Here is a 14,315-nt window from a genome sequence, read left to right as displayed (position 1 = left end):
GATTAAAGGGGGAATGGCAGGAAACTGGCACGGCCTTCGTGCCACTCTCAAATTTCCTGGAAAATTTTTCTGGCCTTGGTTTCTTAAGTAGAAAATGGTTCTTAAGTAGAGGGGGGGAAATCTTGAACACCCAGTTCTTATCTACAAAAGTTCTTAAGTAGAGATGTTCTTAAGTAGACATATCACTGTACTTTGGTTCACATCATTCAAACTTCATTTTTCTTCTTCTGCAGTTGGATGGATTTTCAATAGCCCTCTGCCCCTTATTTTTCCTGGTAGGTACAATCTGCCAATGACACATCATAGATGTAAAGCATGGTACATATTTAAAAGTTTGTGCGTTTCCCAGTCCAGCCAAAGTCCAGTTGAAGATTCCAGCTGTGTTGTTGTTGTTTTTGTTGTTACTGTTTGAAGTGATCCGCCCATGACAAGTTACAGGGGATTCTACAATTATTAATGGCAAGAGTCAAAATAGAAAAATGGTCATTAACTTAAATGGGCAATAACAAATTAAAGTGAGAACTAGAAGAAGAGTATGTACTTACCAAATTTCCAGGCAGCTTTCCATTGTTCCAACATGGTTTTACGGATGCGAATAGATTCAGATACACTTCCTTCCTGTTTAATGGACAGTTCTCTTTCTCTTCCAGTTGGGTCAGTTGATTGTGTCTCATCCACTTGTGAAAAATCTTCAATAAGACTGGGAAGTGCTTTCCAGTGGATCATTCCCTTCTGTACTTTTTTAGCTGATCCAGAACAATATTAATGAAAGCTAATTAGTAATTCATTCATATTACTTCTTGTTTGCAAAAGTGATTAACAGAAACAAAGATTAATGTGTAAACAGCAAATCTGATTTCCCCTGGATCGCTTTATATAATGAATGGTTACGAAAAAGTTTTAAATTATGTCAATGGTTTTTGTATTATTCAAAACAAATAGGTGATATCTGGATAGAAATATTATTTACACATTGGAATTCATTGAATATGGTTAGTCAAGACATATGGAACACAAAGCAATCTGTTTTAGCTGTAAATGCTGGAGAAAACATATTAAAAGAGAAAGAAAGTGCAGAGTTATTTTAAACACATGTGTAAGGGTTCAAATGATGAAATTATAATTCAATTATTTACAAACTTAAATAGCAGTTTTTCTTCCTTCCCATCCTGACCATCCATCTATGGAACAGGCAGGGGTGGGCTGCTAGCCGGAACGTCTAATTGGGCTCCCCTCCGCGGCTCTGGAGCTACCGTGAGTTTGAGCGGAATTAAGTTTCTGTGCCCGTGCAGGTAGAAAAATCGTGTGTGGAGATGCAGGTGCGTCCATGTTCTGGTTAGGTTTCTTGCTTCTGCGCATATGCACGGGCGCAGAGCATAATTCCATTCAAACTCACGGTACCTCCAGAGCCGCAGAGGGGAGCCCAATTATGCCTTCTGGCTAGCAGCCCACCCCTGGGAACAGGCAAAAAAGCCACTCATTTTTTGTGAGGAACTAGAATAGTTTTCCCCATGCAAAACAAATCCCTGTTGGTGACAGGGCAAGCTACTTGGCCTGAAGATTTTTATCCATCATTATTATTATTGTTGTTGTTGTTATTGTTATTGTTATTGTTATTACCGTGTTTACCCGAAAATAAGACACTGTCTTATATTAATTTTTGCTCCAAAAGTTGTGCTACGTCTTATTTTCGGGGGGTGCCTTATATTTCTCAAATAAGACAAATTCACAGGCAGAAAAGCTGACACCTCCAAAGAAAGTGTACCGTACAGTACACTGATTACGGTACGGTACCTGTCAGTATGGCACCCACACACACAAACGACGGCACTTATATGGTACAACAGTATACTCCCGCTATTGCAGCTTCCGGCCACCAGAGGAACTACAGTCTACGCACTGTAGTGGAGACTGTAATGGCGGTGAGACAGCAGCAGACTGTGTCTGCTCTACTGGACGGTACAAAGCAATGGAAGGGGCCAGCAGGGGATGCCACATTATTACGGTACCGCTATGAACAGCTTTGAATGGTACCGTATGTTTTTCTACCGTACCATATGTAAACTTAACTATGCCTTATTTTCGGGGGGTACCTTATCTTAGCAAATTCTGCAAAACCTCTGACATGCCTTACTTTCAGGGTACGTCTTATTTTCGGGGAAACAGGGTATTATTATTATTATTATTTATTAGATTTGTATGCCACCCCTCTCCGTAGACTGATCCAGAACATGAGGCAAGCAGCATTGCACCTAGAGGAAATCATGTGATCAGAGCCCCACCCTGACTGTAAGACTACACGGCACATGTAAAAAAAAAGGGTGGGGCTTCAAGGGAATAACTGCAGCCATCTTGACTGTTTTGATCCCGCTTTCTCCTTATGGGGAAAAGTTAATCTGTATCAGGATATTTTCCTTGATTAAAGGAGAACAGCTATATCTAAATCTTTCCTTGGATATAGGTAGACTTATGACTGTAACTAAGCCCATGTTTTCAGTTGTAAGTCATGATAATTGTAAAGAGGATCATACCATGAATGCACCTGATTTAATAGAAGGACTTCTGTTTTAGGACTCCTTCGTGGCAGTCATTAAACAAGTACCGTGGTTGTTAAGTGAACGCCACAGTCATCATTACAACATAGCAAAAAAGGATTGGAAGAGACCTTGGTAGTCTTTTAATACAATCACCTGCTTGAGCAGGAGACCTTATACAATTACAGGAACCCATTAGTCACGAGCATTTTTTGCTCAAATCAAAACTGGCTTCTGGGAGAAAAAAACTCCTTGTTTGTAGCCATTTGACCATGGGGTGCTATAAACAACCATAAATGCAGGTCAATTATCAAGTGCCCAAAATCACTCATATGACCGCGGAAAACTAGACATCAGAATTTTGAATCCAGGTCATTAACCGAAGATTATGAGTCTGTATGAGTAGTACGATTGTGTTTTATATCAAGGGTTTTAACATGTCTTAACTATTGGATTTGTACTGTTTTATTGTTGTGAGCCGCCCCGAGTCTCCGGAGAGAGGCGACATACAAATCTAATAAATAATAAAATAATTAATAATAATAATAATAACAATTATTATTATTATTTGTAATTTCAAGAAGCTCTGTTAGAATATAATTAGGAAATTGTGTGAAAGAGAAATAATAGGACTTAGACCGATACAACAATCCTGAAAAACCAAATATTAATAATAATAATAATAATAATAATAATAATAATAATAATGCTTATTTATTTATTTATTAGATTTGTATGCCGCCCCTCTCTGAAGACTCGGGGCGGCTCACAACAATAAAACAGTACAAATCCAATAGTTAAGACATGTTAAAACCCTTGATATAAAACACAATCATACTATTCATACAGACTCATAATCTTCGGTTAATGACCTAGATTCAAAATTCTGATGTCTAGTTTTCCGTGGTCATATGAGTGATTTTGGACAGTTGATAATTGACCTGCATTTATGGTTGTTTATAGCACCCCATCGTCAAATGGCTACAAACAATGAGGTTTTTTTCTCCCAGAAACCAGTTTTGATTTGAGCAAAAAAAAATGCTTAGTTTGACTGCTGAATGAATGATATTGATAGTTTTTAATTAGAATTCTAAGATTGTTTTTTAAGGTATAATTGGATTGTTATTATTGTTTCCTGTTTTTCTGTACATGCTGTGAGCCGCCCCGAGTCTTCGGAGAGGGGCGGCATATAAATCCAATAAAAATAAAAATAAAAATAAAAAAATAAAAAATAAAAATAAAAATAAAAATAAAAATAAAAATAAAAATAAAAATAAAAATAAAAATAAAAATAAAAATAAAAATAAAAATAAAAATAAAAATAAAAATAAAAATAAAAATAAAAATAAAAATAAAAATAAAAATAAAAATAAAAATAAAAATAATTTATTAGATTTGTATGCCACCCCTCTCCGAAGACTTGTTTTAAATACAGGGGATGTTTTAAAAAACATTACAAATCTACATAGTTCCAGTTAAGGGACTTTTTTCATGTAGGAATTACAATGAAGTAGGTATTTCTTCACTTTCTTGATTTCTGTGAGAAATCATGTTGAAAACAAGAGTAGTCTTTCCACAAAAAAATGTGAAAGCGTGAAAATCTATCCTTTTTCACTTGTGAAAAAGTGATAATAATTTTCATCAAATTATTTTGATATACAAACATAATTTTGAAAGCAAGTTTTCTCTCTCAAATGAGAATGGTGAATAAAATATGGGGCTGAGTCAGCACAGTGCTCCACTCTTACTTGTCCTTTTGGGTGATTCGAAGCTCCAGATTTCTGGAGCTCTTGGGTAGCATTGTTCTAGATGTATGTTATATCCATCATGATTATCCAGAATGATACGATCCTTCTTGGTTTTCTGATGGACAATCTTGGCTGATCCTGAAAGTTTGCAGGAGAAAGAAAAACATTGGAACATAGCAACATTATTTCTAAATGCTGAAGACTTTTCTGTATCCCATAAGAATGGTACAGTAGTTTATAGTGTTTATTGGTTGAATATCTCTGAGTCTATAACATTTCTGGAGTCCTTTGAGGAAAATGAGAATCTGGCAATCTGACAAATGAATGAGGCCAATTATTCATCTGGTTTAGCGTTTTATATCATTCAGTGGCCAACCAGAAACTCACAAATATGGGCTAGGAAAATAGCAACGGCACTTAGACTTATATATCGCTCCATGGTACTTTACAGCACTCTCTGTATGGTATGCCAGCATCTTGCCGGCAATAATTTGCTCCCCATTATGATCTCGGAAAGATAGAAGGCTAAATCAACCTTGAACCTAGTCAAGATCAAACTGCTGGCTATGGGCAGAGTTAGCCTGCAATACTGTATTGTAACCACTGCACCACCAGGGCTCCTCAGTCTTCTGTCACCACTGCTACCTGCAATATTAAAAAAGTTCCAGATAGGACAGATTGTTACACAACTTTCAAAATAAAGACATCATTGTTTTAACATCTCTAGTTCTAGTAATATTTATCATGTCTTTTGGTACATAAGGTTTTGATTTGGCAGAATATAATTTTCTGCAAGCTTATACTCAAACCAATTTTGGAACCTGTCTTTCACTCTATAAAGTTAAAGCTCTTTAGTCATTCCCCTAATACTTACGGAAATAAACCTCTTGTTCAAAGACATTGTGAGTCACATATGAATGTCTTCCAGTCCTGGGGTGCAGCCGTTCGTGGCGTTTAGCAGGAAGTGCTGTGCTGAAACGTTTCATTGATATTTTTTCTGCTGTTTGATTGGGAAAGAGTACATCATCCTTGTCTACCACTCTTGCAGGAGAAGACGGTAACCTGAAAGTTTTCAGTGAACATGATTTGTATGGAAAGAAACTTAGCATGATTTATATGGAAATAAATCAATAAGCGTAACTGGCTCTGCTTCTGTTGGCTATATAGAGCCATTATGTGTACATTCTCCCCACAAGTTTGCAGCTACTGCTTTTCAAGGCCACTTGCCTTTTAGCAGTGGAAAGGCTCAGGCTTTCCTTTCCTTTATTTTATTTTTTAATATTTTGATTGAATATATACATTAAAAACAGGGTACAGAAAAGCAAAAGGGATATATATAATATACATTCTAACATTTATAATTTACTTATATAGTACACGTAGGTGGGGAGGGAGAAAAGAAGAAAGGTAGGGGGTTGGGGAAGAAGGGAAAGAGATATAAGGGGAAGGGGGATAGGAAATTGGAGCAAAAGGGGAGTGGTAAGAAGAGAAGGCCAGCGTTAGAGCTGGGGCTTTCATGCTTTGCGGCCTGTGGTTTAAGCGCATAGGTGGTGTAGATTTCCCTAAAGTTTTATCCATATATTTTTGATGTAATTGTTAGTGTCAATACGTATCAGTGGTTTAAGGATTTGTTTTCTTTGTAATTTAAAGTTCGTGTCAATCAATGTTTACAGTTTGTCGTTTCAATTTGATGTTATGATTTGTGATGTAGGTTTCTAGTTTTTCAAGTTGGTTTTTTTTGGGATATTTTTCTTGATGAATAATTTTTTAAGTAATTTCTTTTTTTTAACCAGAGGTACCATTTGTCCCATGCTTTGTAGAAATCTGTCTCATCCTTGTTTTGCAATTCCATTGTTAGCTTGGACATTTCTGCATATTCCAGGCTTTCCATGTGCCAAAAATCTTTCCCACTTTTCTTGAGTGGGAGAAGACACAGGGTAGGAGAAGAGGATGGGAAGTGAGCGTTTACTGTGTCAGTTCTCTCACCATTTGCCACAGAAAGGAGAAGCAGCTTACTCTTGTCAGTTCTCCAGTCTGATGTGGGTGGAACAGTGATGGGCTCCTATAGGTACGGTCAGGTATGCAAAACCAGTAGAAAAAAATTGATTTTTTTTTCCCCTTTCCCCCCCTTTTGGGCTCTGGGTATGTTTTTCCTATTGCAGTAAATGAGGTTGAATGTGTATAATTTTAGAAGAGCTGTGCATGTGTGTGTACATACACATACAGTTTATAAAGTAGATAATGTATATTTTTGTGTGCCTGTATGTAATATGCATGTACACATATGGCATATTTACATAGAATTAAATAGTATATTTTGGATGTTCAATAATAATATATAGATAGGGAAATTGTATCTCTTTGAGGCGAGGAGAGGCCACGCACCCTAACCCAAACCCTTGATGTGAGTGGTGCCAAGTTGGCCACCTTTAAACCAGTCACATGGCCTTTAAGCCACTCCCAGTCACATGATTGTCAAGCCACTCCCACCTGGTCACATGGCCGGCAAGCCACACCCATAAAATAAGTCACGGCCACAGAGTGGTACTAAAAATTTTTGCAGCCCTTCACTTGGGTGGAAAGAATTGTGGGGCAGATAAAAGGAGAGAGTCCGCAAAAGGTGAACTGCAAAGTGGTGAGGGATCATGAGGGATGTACGGGAGGGCGTACATAAGCGCACTAGAGTGCCTTCCATCCCCTGTCCTATAGTCTCTCCTATATCTTGTATTTTTTCTCTACTATATCCTCTATAAGCTTCATTGTGTATTGGACAAAATAAATAAACAAATAAACAAACAAACAAATATATTTTTCCCCACACAATATAAAATTCCTTCCTTTGATTGTACTGCAATTTTAAAGTAAGCCTGCACATTTCTGCACATTCCAACAATTCCTTAATTACCTTTTATCTCTGGGGGGGGGTTTAATCTTTCCATGTTTGAGCAATTGCAGATATCAAATCTAGCCACCGATAATATATGTATAATCAAATAGCAGTTTGTTTTTGTGTATTGCCCTCTCATTATGGGATTTAACTTTTGATTGTCTCTTTTGAATGCTGTGTCGATGTGGTTTATCTTCATGTATCTATTGATGACTGATCAAGCAACTGCTGAGGAGAAAACCACACCACATAGAAACATAGAAGATTGACGACAGAAAAAGACCTCATGGTCCATCTAGTCTGCCCTTATACTATTTCTTGTATTTTATTTTAGGATGGATATATGTTTATCCCAGGCATGTTTAAATTCAGTTACTGTGGATTTCCCAACCACGTCTGCTGGAAGTTTGTTCCAAGGATCTACTACTCTTTCAGTAAAATAACATTTTCTCATGTTGCTTTTTGTTTTGTTTTGCTACAGATCTACCACCAAGATAGGCAAGGCAAACTACTGCATATTAACAGGGAGCAAACTCCACACTCACTGACACTGATAATGTTATATAGTTGGGTAATGAAGCATCTGTAATCAAACTTAGATTGCACCTCAGACTCCAAAACTCAATCCCAGGGTTACATATTTTCTTCTATTGTAATAATAACTTTTGTGTCTTACCTATGGTAAGCGTAGAGAGGTGTCCCTAGCTTCTTTCGTTCATCTCTGTGAATAGGACCTCCTTCCACTGTTTCTTCTGTTACAATTCCATCCAACAGTTCTACATCATCTTCACAAGGGAGCACATATCTGAAGCTGTCCCAGTCGTACTTTTGTTTCTTGAAATGCTTCAGCTTACCCTGAACCCAACCTCCCCAAGACGCTTGATTGTTCACAATCCATTGAGCTGTCGTTTTGCTTATCTTTGTTAACAGTCTTTCTTCCCATCCCAGTTGTTGTTGTTCTTGTCCTGGTTCTTCCGAGCTTGTGAATTTGGACTGTCTTTTCCCGCTTGAGTCTCCTAACTTTTCACGGGGTTTGGTTAGGAATGCCTGAATGTCTGGAAGGTCAGAAGAAGGAGGAGAAAGAGGAGGAGGAGGAGGAGGAGGAACGGGTGCCAGCAATGTAGGCTCTGCTCGGGCGGTCTCTACTTTGGCTTCCCAGATACAATCTTCTAAGAACAGGGGGAGGTTCCTAGTTTTTTGGAAACGAGAAATTCCTGGTTCCCTCAGCTGAGGTAATCTCGGTGGTTTCAGTTTTCTTGGTTGCCTTAGCTTTTTAGGACTATATTCATCTTTACATTGACGAAGAATAGTGGAAAAATCATAGAGACCTTTAGGGTCATAATCTTTATAAGATAAAGCTGATGGCTTAATGACTCCTTTGGAAAAACAAATGCTCTTGGATACATTCTTAAGACATTGTTTCTGGTAATTCGCATAATACCAGTCAGCACGGCTAACATTTCTCTGATACAAAAAAGGCATTTTTGCCTTCATGGCAGACAACATAGCGAGGTATGATGGCAAGCTCTTTCTGTCGACTTTGACTTTTAAAGCGGCCTCAGGAGGAAAGACATTTTGGCTCTTCAAAAAATTAGATACCTCCATTTTATTAAGAAAGGTAAGCCTTTTGACTTTTTTAATCAAACATTTTTTTAAAAATCAGATTGCCTCATTCCGCTCTTCTGCGGAGAGTTCAGGTTTTCCTGTGCCACAAAAGGAAGATAAATATGCCTTAATGTTAACGATAACAAAATTCAGATAACAAACACGGTAAGCAAAACTCAGATAAATTTTGGGGTCAATCCAACCCACTGTTGCCATCACAGAATCTTTATGTTATCTTGTAATAAAATCCTGTTTCAGGTGGGACGGACAGGGTAATCTATAGTCAATCTATATGGAATAGGACAAGGCCAAATAAAATTCAAAGATATATGGATGGTGCTTAACTATTGTATTTTGCCTCTGGGTATTCATCAAAGAAAAACAGCATTGAAAAACCATAATTGATGAGGGCATCCTGGAAGGTGATGGGTTGCCCCTTGCCAGAAGCTCCGGGCAAATCAGGCCTGAGCAATGGAGGGGGTGCCTTGGGGCTCACCTACATAAGATCCAGAGGTGGGCTGCTGCCCGGATGGGGGGGGGCGCAGTGGGGTAGCCTAAATGGAGCTCCACCCCAGAGCACCCAATTTGCATTGAAAGATGTTGAAAGAAAATGCAGGGCGTCCTGCATCATCATCATCATCATCATCATCATCATCATCATTATTATTATTAATTAGATTTGTATGCCGCCCCTCTCCGTAGACTCGGGGCGGCTCACAGCAATGATCAAAACAATGTACGATAACAAATCTAATATTTAAAAATATCTTAAAACACCTTATTTAAAAACAAGACATACACACAAACATACCATACATAAATTATATAGGCCTGGGGGACATATCTCAATTCCCCCATGCCTGACAGCGGAAGTGGGTTTTAAGGAGTTTACGAAAGGCAAGGAGGGTGGGGGTAATCCTAATCTCCAGGCGGAGCTGGTTCCAAAGGGTCGGGGCAACTACAGAGAAGGCTCTTCCCCTGGGTCCCGCCAGACGACATTGTTTAATCGACGGGACCCGGAGAAGGCCAATTCTGTGGGACCTAACTGGTCGCTGGGATTCGTGCAGCAGAAGGCGATCCCAGAGATATTCTGGTCCGATGCCATGAGGGGCTTTATAGGTCATAACCAACACTTTGAATTGTGACCGGAAACTGATCGGCAACCAATGCAGACTGTGGAGTGTTGGTGTAACATGAGCATACCTAGGGAAGCCCATGATTGCTCTCGCAGCTTCATTCTGCACGATCTGAAGTTTCCGAACCCTCTTCAAAAGTAGCCCCATGTAGAGAGCATTACAGTAGTCGAGCCTCGAGGTGATGAGGGCATGAGTAAGCCACGCCCACAGTGTGATAGTAAAAATTTTGGTAGCCTTTCACTGATCAAATCTGCAGAAGGGGAAATGGGGGTGAGCCTTCCCACATGCCATGGTGGTGTGGCGGAGAGCAAGGGAAGGGCCAGGGGAACCTCCCCTTGCTCATCAAGGAGCTTCATCCACAGCTGCTTAGAAATGTTATCGATAGGGAATTCCGCCCCGTTTACGTTTTGACCTCTGCAGGTCTGCATTAGTTAGGTTAATAAGGGTGACCCATTAAAACCAGCTTTGGTGTCTCTGTGTTATTCCGCCTCAGCTGCAAATAGTTGACAGCTGGAAGGAAACTGGAATAGCTGGAAGGAAGATATGGACTCAGTCTAATAAGAGGAAATGACAGGGAAGAAAAAAAGAAGGCTAAGCAATCCTACAAAGAAAGGTGAGAAGGGCAAAAGCCTCATAAAGTACAAGGATCTCCTCAAACCACTAGGATAATTCTGCAAATATTAACTAAGGAGGTTTTTGATCATTTCAAGTCTGAATTTATTTATTATTTATTTATTACTTAGATTTGTATGCCGCCCCTCTCCGAAGACTCGGGGCGGCTCACAACATGTAGAAACAAATCATAAGCAATCAGACAAATTTAAAATATTTAAATATTTAAAAACCCCATATGCTAACAGACACACACACAGACATACCATGCATAAATTAAACGTGCCCAGGGGGAGATGTTTCAGTTCCCCCATGCCTGATGGCAAAGGTGGGTTTTAAGGAGTTTACGGAAGGCAGGAAGAGCAGGGGCAGTTCTAATCTCCGGGGGGAGTTGGTTCCAGAGGGCCGGTGCCGCCACAGAGAAGGCTCTTCCCCTGGGGCCCGCCAACCGACATTGTTTAGTTGACGGGACCCGGAGAAGGCCCACTCTGTGGGACCTAATCGGTCGCTGGGATTCGTGCGGCAGGAGGCGGTCTCGGAGATATTCTGGTCCGATGCCATGAAGGGCTTTAAAGGTCATAACCAAGCACAAGCTATGGCTGCTGGTATGGCTCATCAGGAGCATGGAATGGGTAGTAACAGATTAGGTTAGGGCACACAGTACAGAAAGCATGAGAGTAGACAGGCTGATAAAAGGCAAATGTTTTAAAAATCCAAATGTGGAATCTGGTGGATCGCGCACAATGCCAAGAATGATTTGTGATGATTCTTCCAAGCTGAGTTCTTTATTGTTTCCCAGCTATTGACAAAAGCTAAGCCAATAAAATGAAGCCAACAAAATCCCTTCCTGGATCAGGAAGCTCTTCTCAGGGTCATCCACGCCCTTATCACTTCAAGGTTGGACTACTGCAATGTGCTGTATGTGGGGCTACCCTTGAAAAGTGTTCAGAGACTACAACTGGTGCAGAACGCAGCCGCATGAATGGTTGTGGGTGCACCTAGGTTAACCCACATCACACCAACACTCTGAAAGCTGCACTGGCTCCCAATCAGTCTCCGGACGCAATTCAAGGTGTTGGTTATCACCTTTAAAGCCCTACATGGCTTAGGGCCAGACTATCTTCAGGACCGTCTCTTACCGCACAGCTCCCAGTGACCAATAAGAGCCCACAGGGTTGGCCTTCTCTGGGACCCGTCGGCTAAGCATTGTCAGTTGGCGGGGCCGCAGGGTAGGATCTTCTCTGTGGCGGCACCAGCTCTCTGGAATCATCTACCTCCTGACATCTGTACTGTCCCCACCCTACTGGCCTTCCAGAAAGCCTTGAAGTCCTGGCTCTGCCAGCAATCGAGTGGTTTATCTCCAGGATCCAGCCACAAAAAGGGATGTATGTTTTTTATATAAGTGGGTTTTTAATTGTTTTTAATCGTTTCTGATGTTCTGTTTTTGTTGTTGTAAGCCACTCAGAGCCCCTCGGGAGATGGGCGGCATATAAGTTTAATAAATAAATAAATAATAAAATCTTGTCAGACTGAGTGCTATACTATCTGCATCTACAATATACTTTATGAATGGTTAGGGAGGAGCTGTCTTCATCCACTTTGCCTCACACATAAGATTGGCCTAAGTTGCCTCTTATTTTGGAATACAGACCTTTCTTCCTGGGAATCCAGGCTACATTTCTGACCACATTCCGTGGAGCAATTAACAGGTTGTAATTAACTTTCCCCTCAGTTTGCTTGCTTGCTTGCTTGCTTGCTTCTTTCTTTCTTTCTTTCTTTCTTTCTTTCTTTCTTTCTTTCTTTCTTTATTTATTTATTTATTTATTTATTCAAACAATTATAGAGTGCTAATTTGTACAAATAAAACATTAGATAAGTAATGATAAAAAGTAACAAAAGAAGACAATAGGACAGGGACGGTAGGCACAGTCGTGCGCTTATGCAAGCCCCTTACAGACCTCTTAAAAAGGGGATAAATTATTATTATTATTATTATTATTATTATTATTATTATTATTATTTATTAAATTTGTATGCCGCCCCTCTCCACAGACTCGGGGCGGCTCACAGCAACAATAGAAACAATATATTAATCTGAGACAGGGACAGTAATGTAATGACCTTGATATTTTCTTACCCTTTAAAAAATGTAAACAACTGGTGGCTTTCATGGAGAAGGAAGATACAAGGATCACTTGGGTAAAAAAGTATTCAAGCAGCGGAGGAATCCAGAGATCTTATCCCATTGGATTCCTATATACCTCTTAAAGCCTAAGAGGCTTTTCAGTATATTATTCTTATATTTATATTATATATTAGTCATCATAATATATTTTATTTTATTGTATTATATTATACTATACTATACTATTTATATTATATTATTATATTATATTATATTATATTATATTATATTATATATTATATATTATTATATTATATATTATTATATTATATATTATTTATATTTTATATTAGTCATCAACACACCACAGACTGCTGCAGACTACCTGCACAGCTAGAAGCATCCACCATTGGAAAGATTTCTCTCTTGCTCAATCATGATCTCTACTCTGCAGCATAGGATGGCAAATATTAAAAAGGAGCATTGGCAGAAAGACTGACCCTGTGATTCTGGAAAGGCGGAAACCACAGAACATGTTCTTCTTTGTTGCATCTTTTACACAAACACATAAAACTGATTTATCTTCCATGACAGATGAACTGCCTTTTATTATTGTGTGTGTGGCTGGCTAGCTTTTGCTGGACATTGATGGGCCAAGTTCCAATTGACAAATGTCACATAGTCTTACATTTTCACATTTTATTTAAATTTTAGATAGTACCACATTTTTGTAATTTTAGATGTTATCACATTTTATATAATGTTAGCAGAAGTGGGGTCCTACAGGTGCAGTCTGGTGCACTACTCTGGTAGTGGCCCACCGATTATACAATTTTGGCGCAACTTTTTTCCTACTTTTGGGCAATTTTTCGGCTCTCTCAGCATGTGTAAAATGGTCCCTCTGCACATGTGCAGAAGCAAAATTGTGTTGGGGACGCTCACGTGTGTACTAGCATGAAACCTCACGATGTGCATGCAGCACACTGATAGGAAAAGATAAGAGGAACTTGCCCCTGAATGTTAGATACTTATAACCTAGATATAGGTTGCCCCTTTTGATCCTCACTCACAAATTCTAGTCAGGTTATTTTAAAAATCCACTTTAACTTTCTCTTACATTTTATTAGAATTCCCTCCGTTGCACTTAATGTTACCTTTCTGGTGTCAACAAAACAGTACGTTCTTTACTTACATTATTTTTTCCTCGTTTCCTGTTTAGAATTTACACAATATTTTAAATATGGTACTCTATTCATTACCACAATGAGTATTTGCACGTTCCTATATTAAATTAATATTAAATTAATACAGGCCACTTTGACTGTTCATGTTTTGATGAAAATCAGAACAGAAACTGTTTTTAGGTCCTACCCCCAAATTCAACAAATTCTATTAAAATAATCATTTAGATAATTCCACTTAACTATTGTATAGGTAGCAAAGCTTTGTATTTACCTTACAGATTATTTGAAAACTCCAATTTGTGAGGGCAACACAACTTTTCAAAAGACTTTGGATCTGACTGTTTACAGTGGTTGCCTAGTTACAAAGAAGCATTTGCATACTGAACATTTTGATTTGTTGATTTTAAATATAGCTTTCTCCAGTTCTGGCCACTTGATATCAAATTCATTAGGCAATTTCTCTTAAAAGAAAAAAAGTCAGCAA

General features: G+C 38.8%; 1 protein-coding gene across 2 annotated transcripts in view; it reads right to left on the bottom strand.

Annotated features, from left to right (window-relative positions):
* Positions 1–14,188, bottom strand: part of HEATR4 (HEAT repeat containing 4) — a 38,363-nt gene extending 24,175 nt beyond the window's left edge. Inside the window, exons 1-5 of one of the 2 annotated variants that reach the window (XM_070758199.1) lie at positions 14,103–14,188; positions 7,846–8,872; positions 5,157–5,344; positions 4,283–4,420; positions 546–746 (exon numbers count right to left, since the gene is read on the bottom strand). In XM_070758199.1, the coding sequence (XP_070614300.1) occupies positions 546–746; positions 4,283–4,420; positions 5,157–5,344; positions 7,846–8,774 (1,456 nt within the window). In that variant the 5' untranslated portion in view covers positions 8,775–8,872; positions 14,103–14,188. The remainder of the gene's footprint in view (positions 1–545; positions 747–4,282; positions 4,421–5,156; positions 5,345–7,845; positions 8,873–14,102) is intronic. The other variant, XM_070758193.1, reaches the window with a different exon arrangement.
* Positions 14,189–14,315: the final 127 nt, after the last annotated feature.

This window comes from Erythrolamprus reginae, chromosome 1, assembly GCF_031021105.1.
Source record: "Erythrolamprus reginae isolate rEryReg1 chromosome 1, rEryReg1.hap1, whole genome shotgun sequence".
Lineage (NCBI taxonomy): Eukaryota > Metazoa > Chordata > Lepidosauria > Squamata > Dipsadidae > Erythrolamprus > Erythrolamprus reginae.
This window is presented reverse-complemented; position numbering and strand designations above follow the sequence as displayed.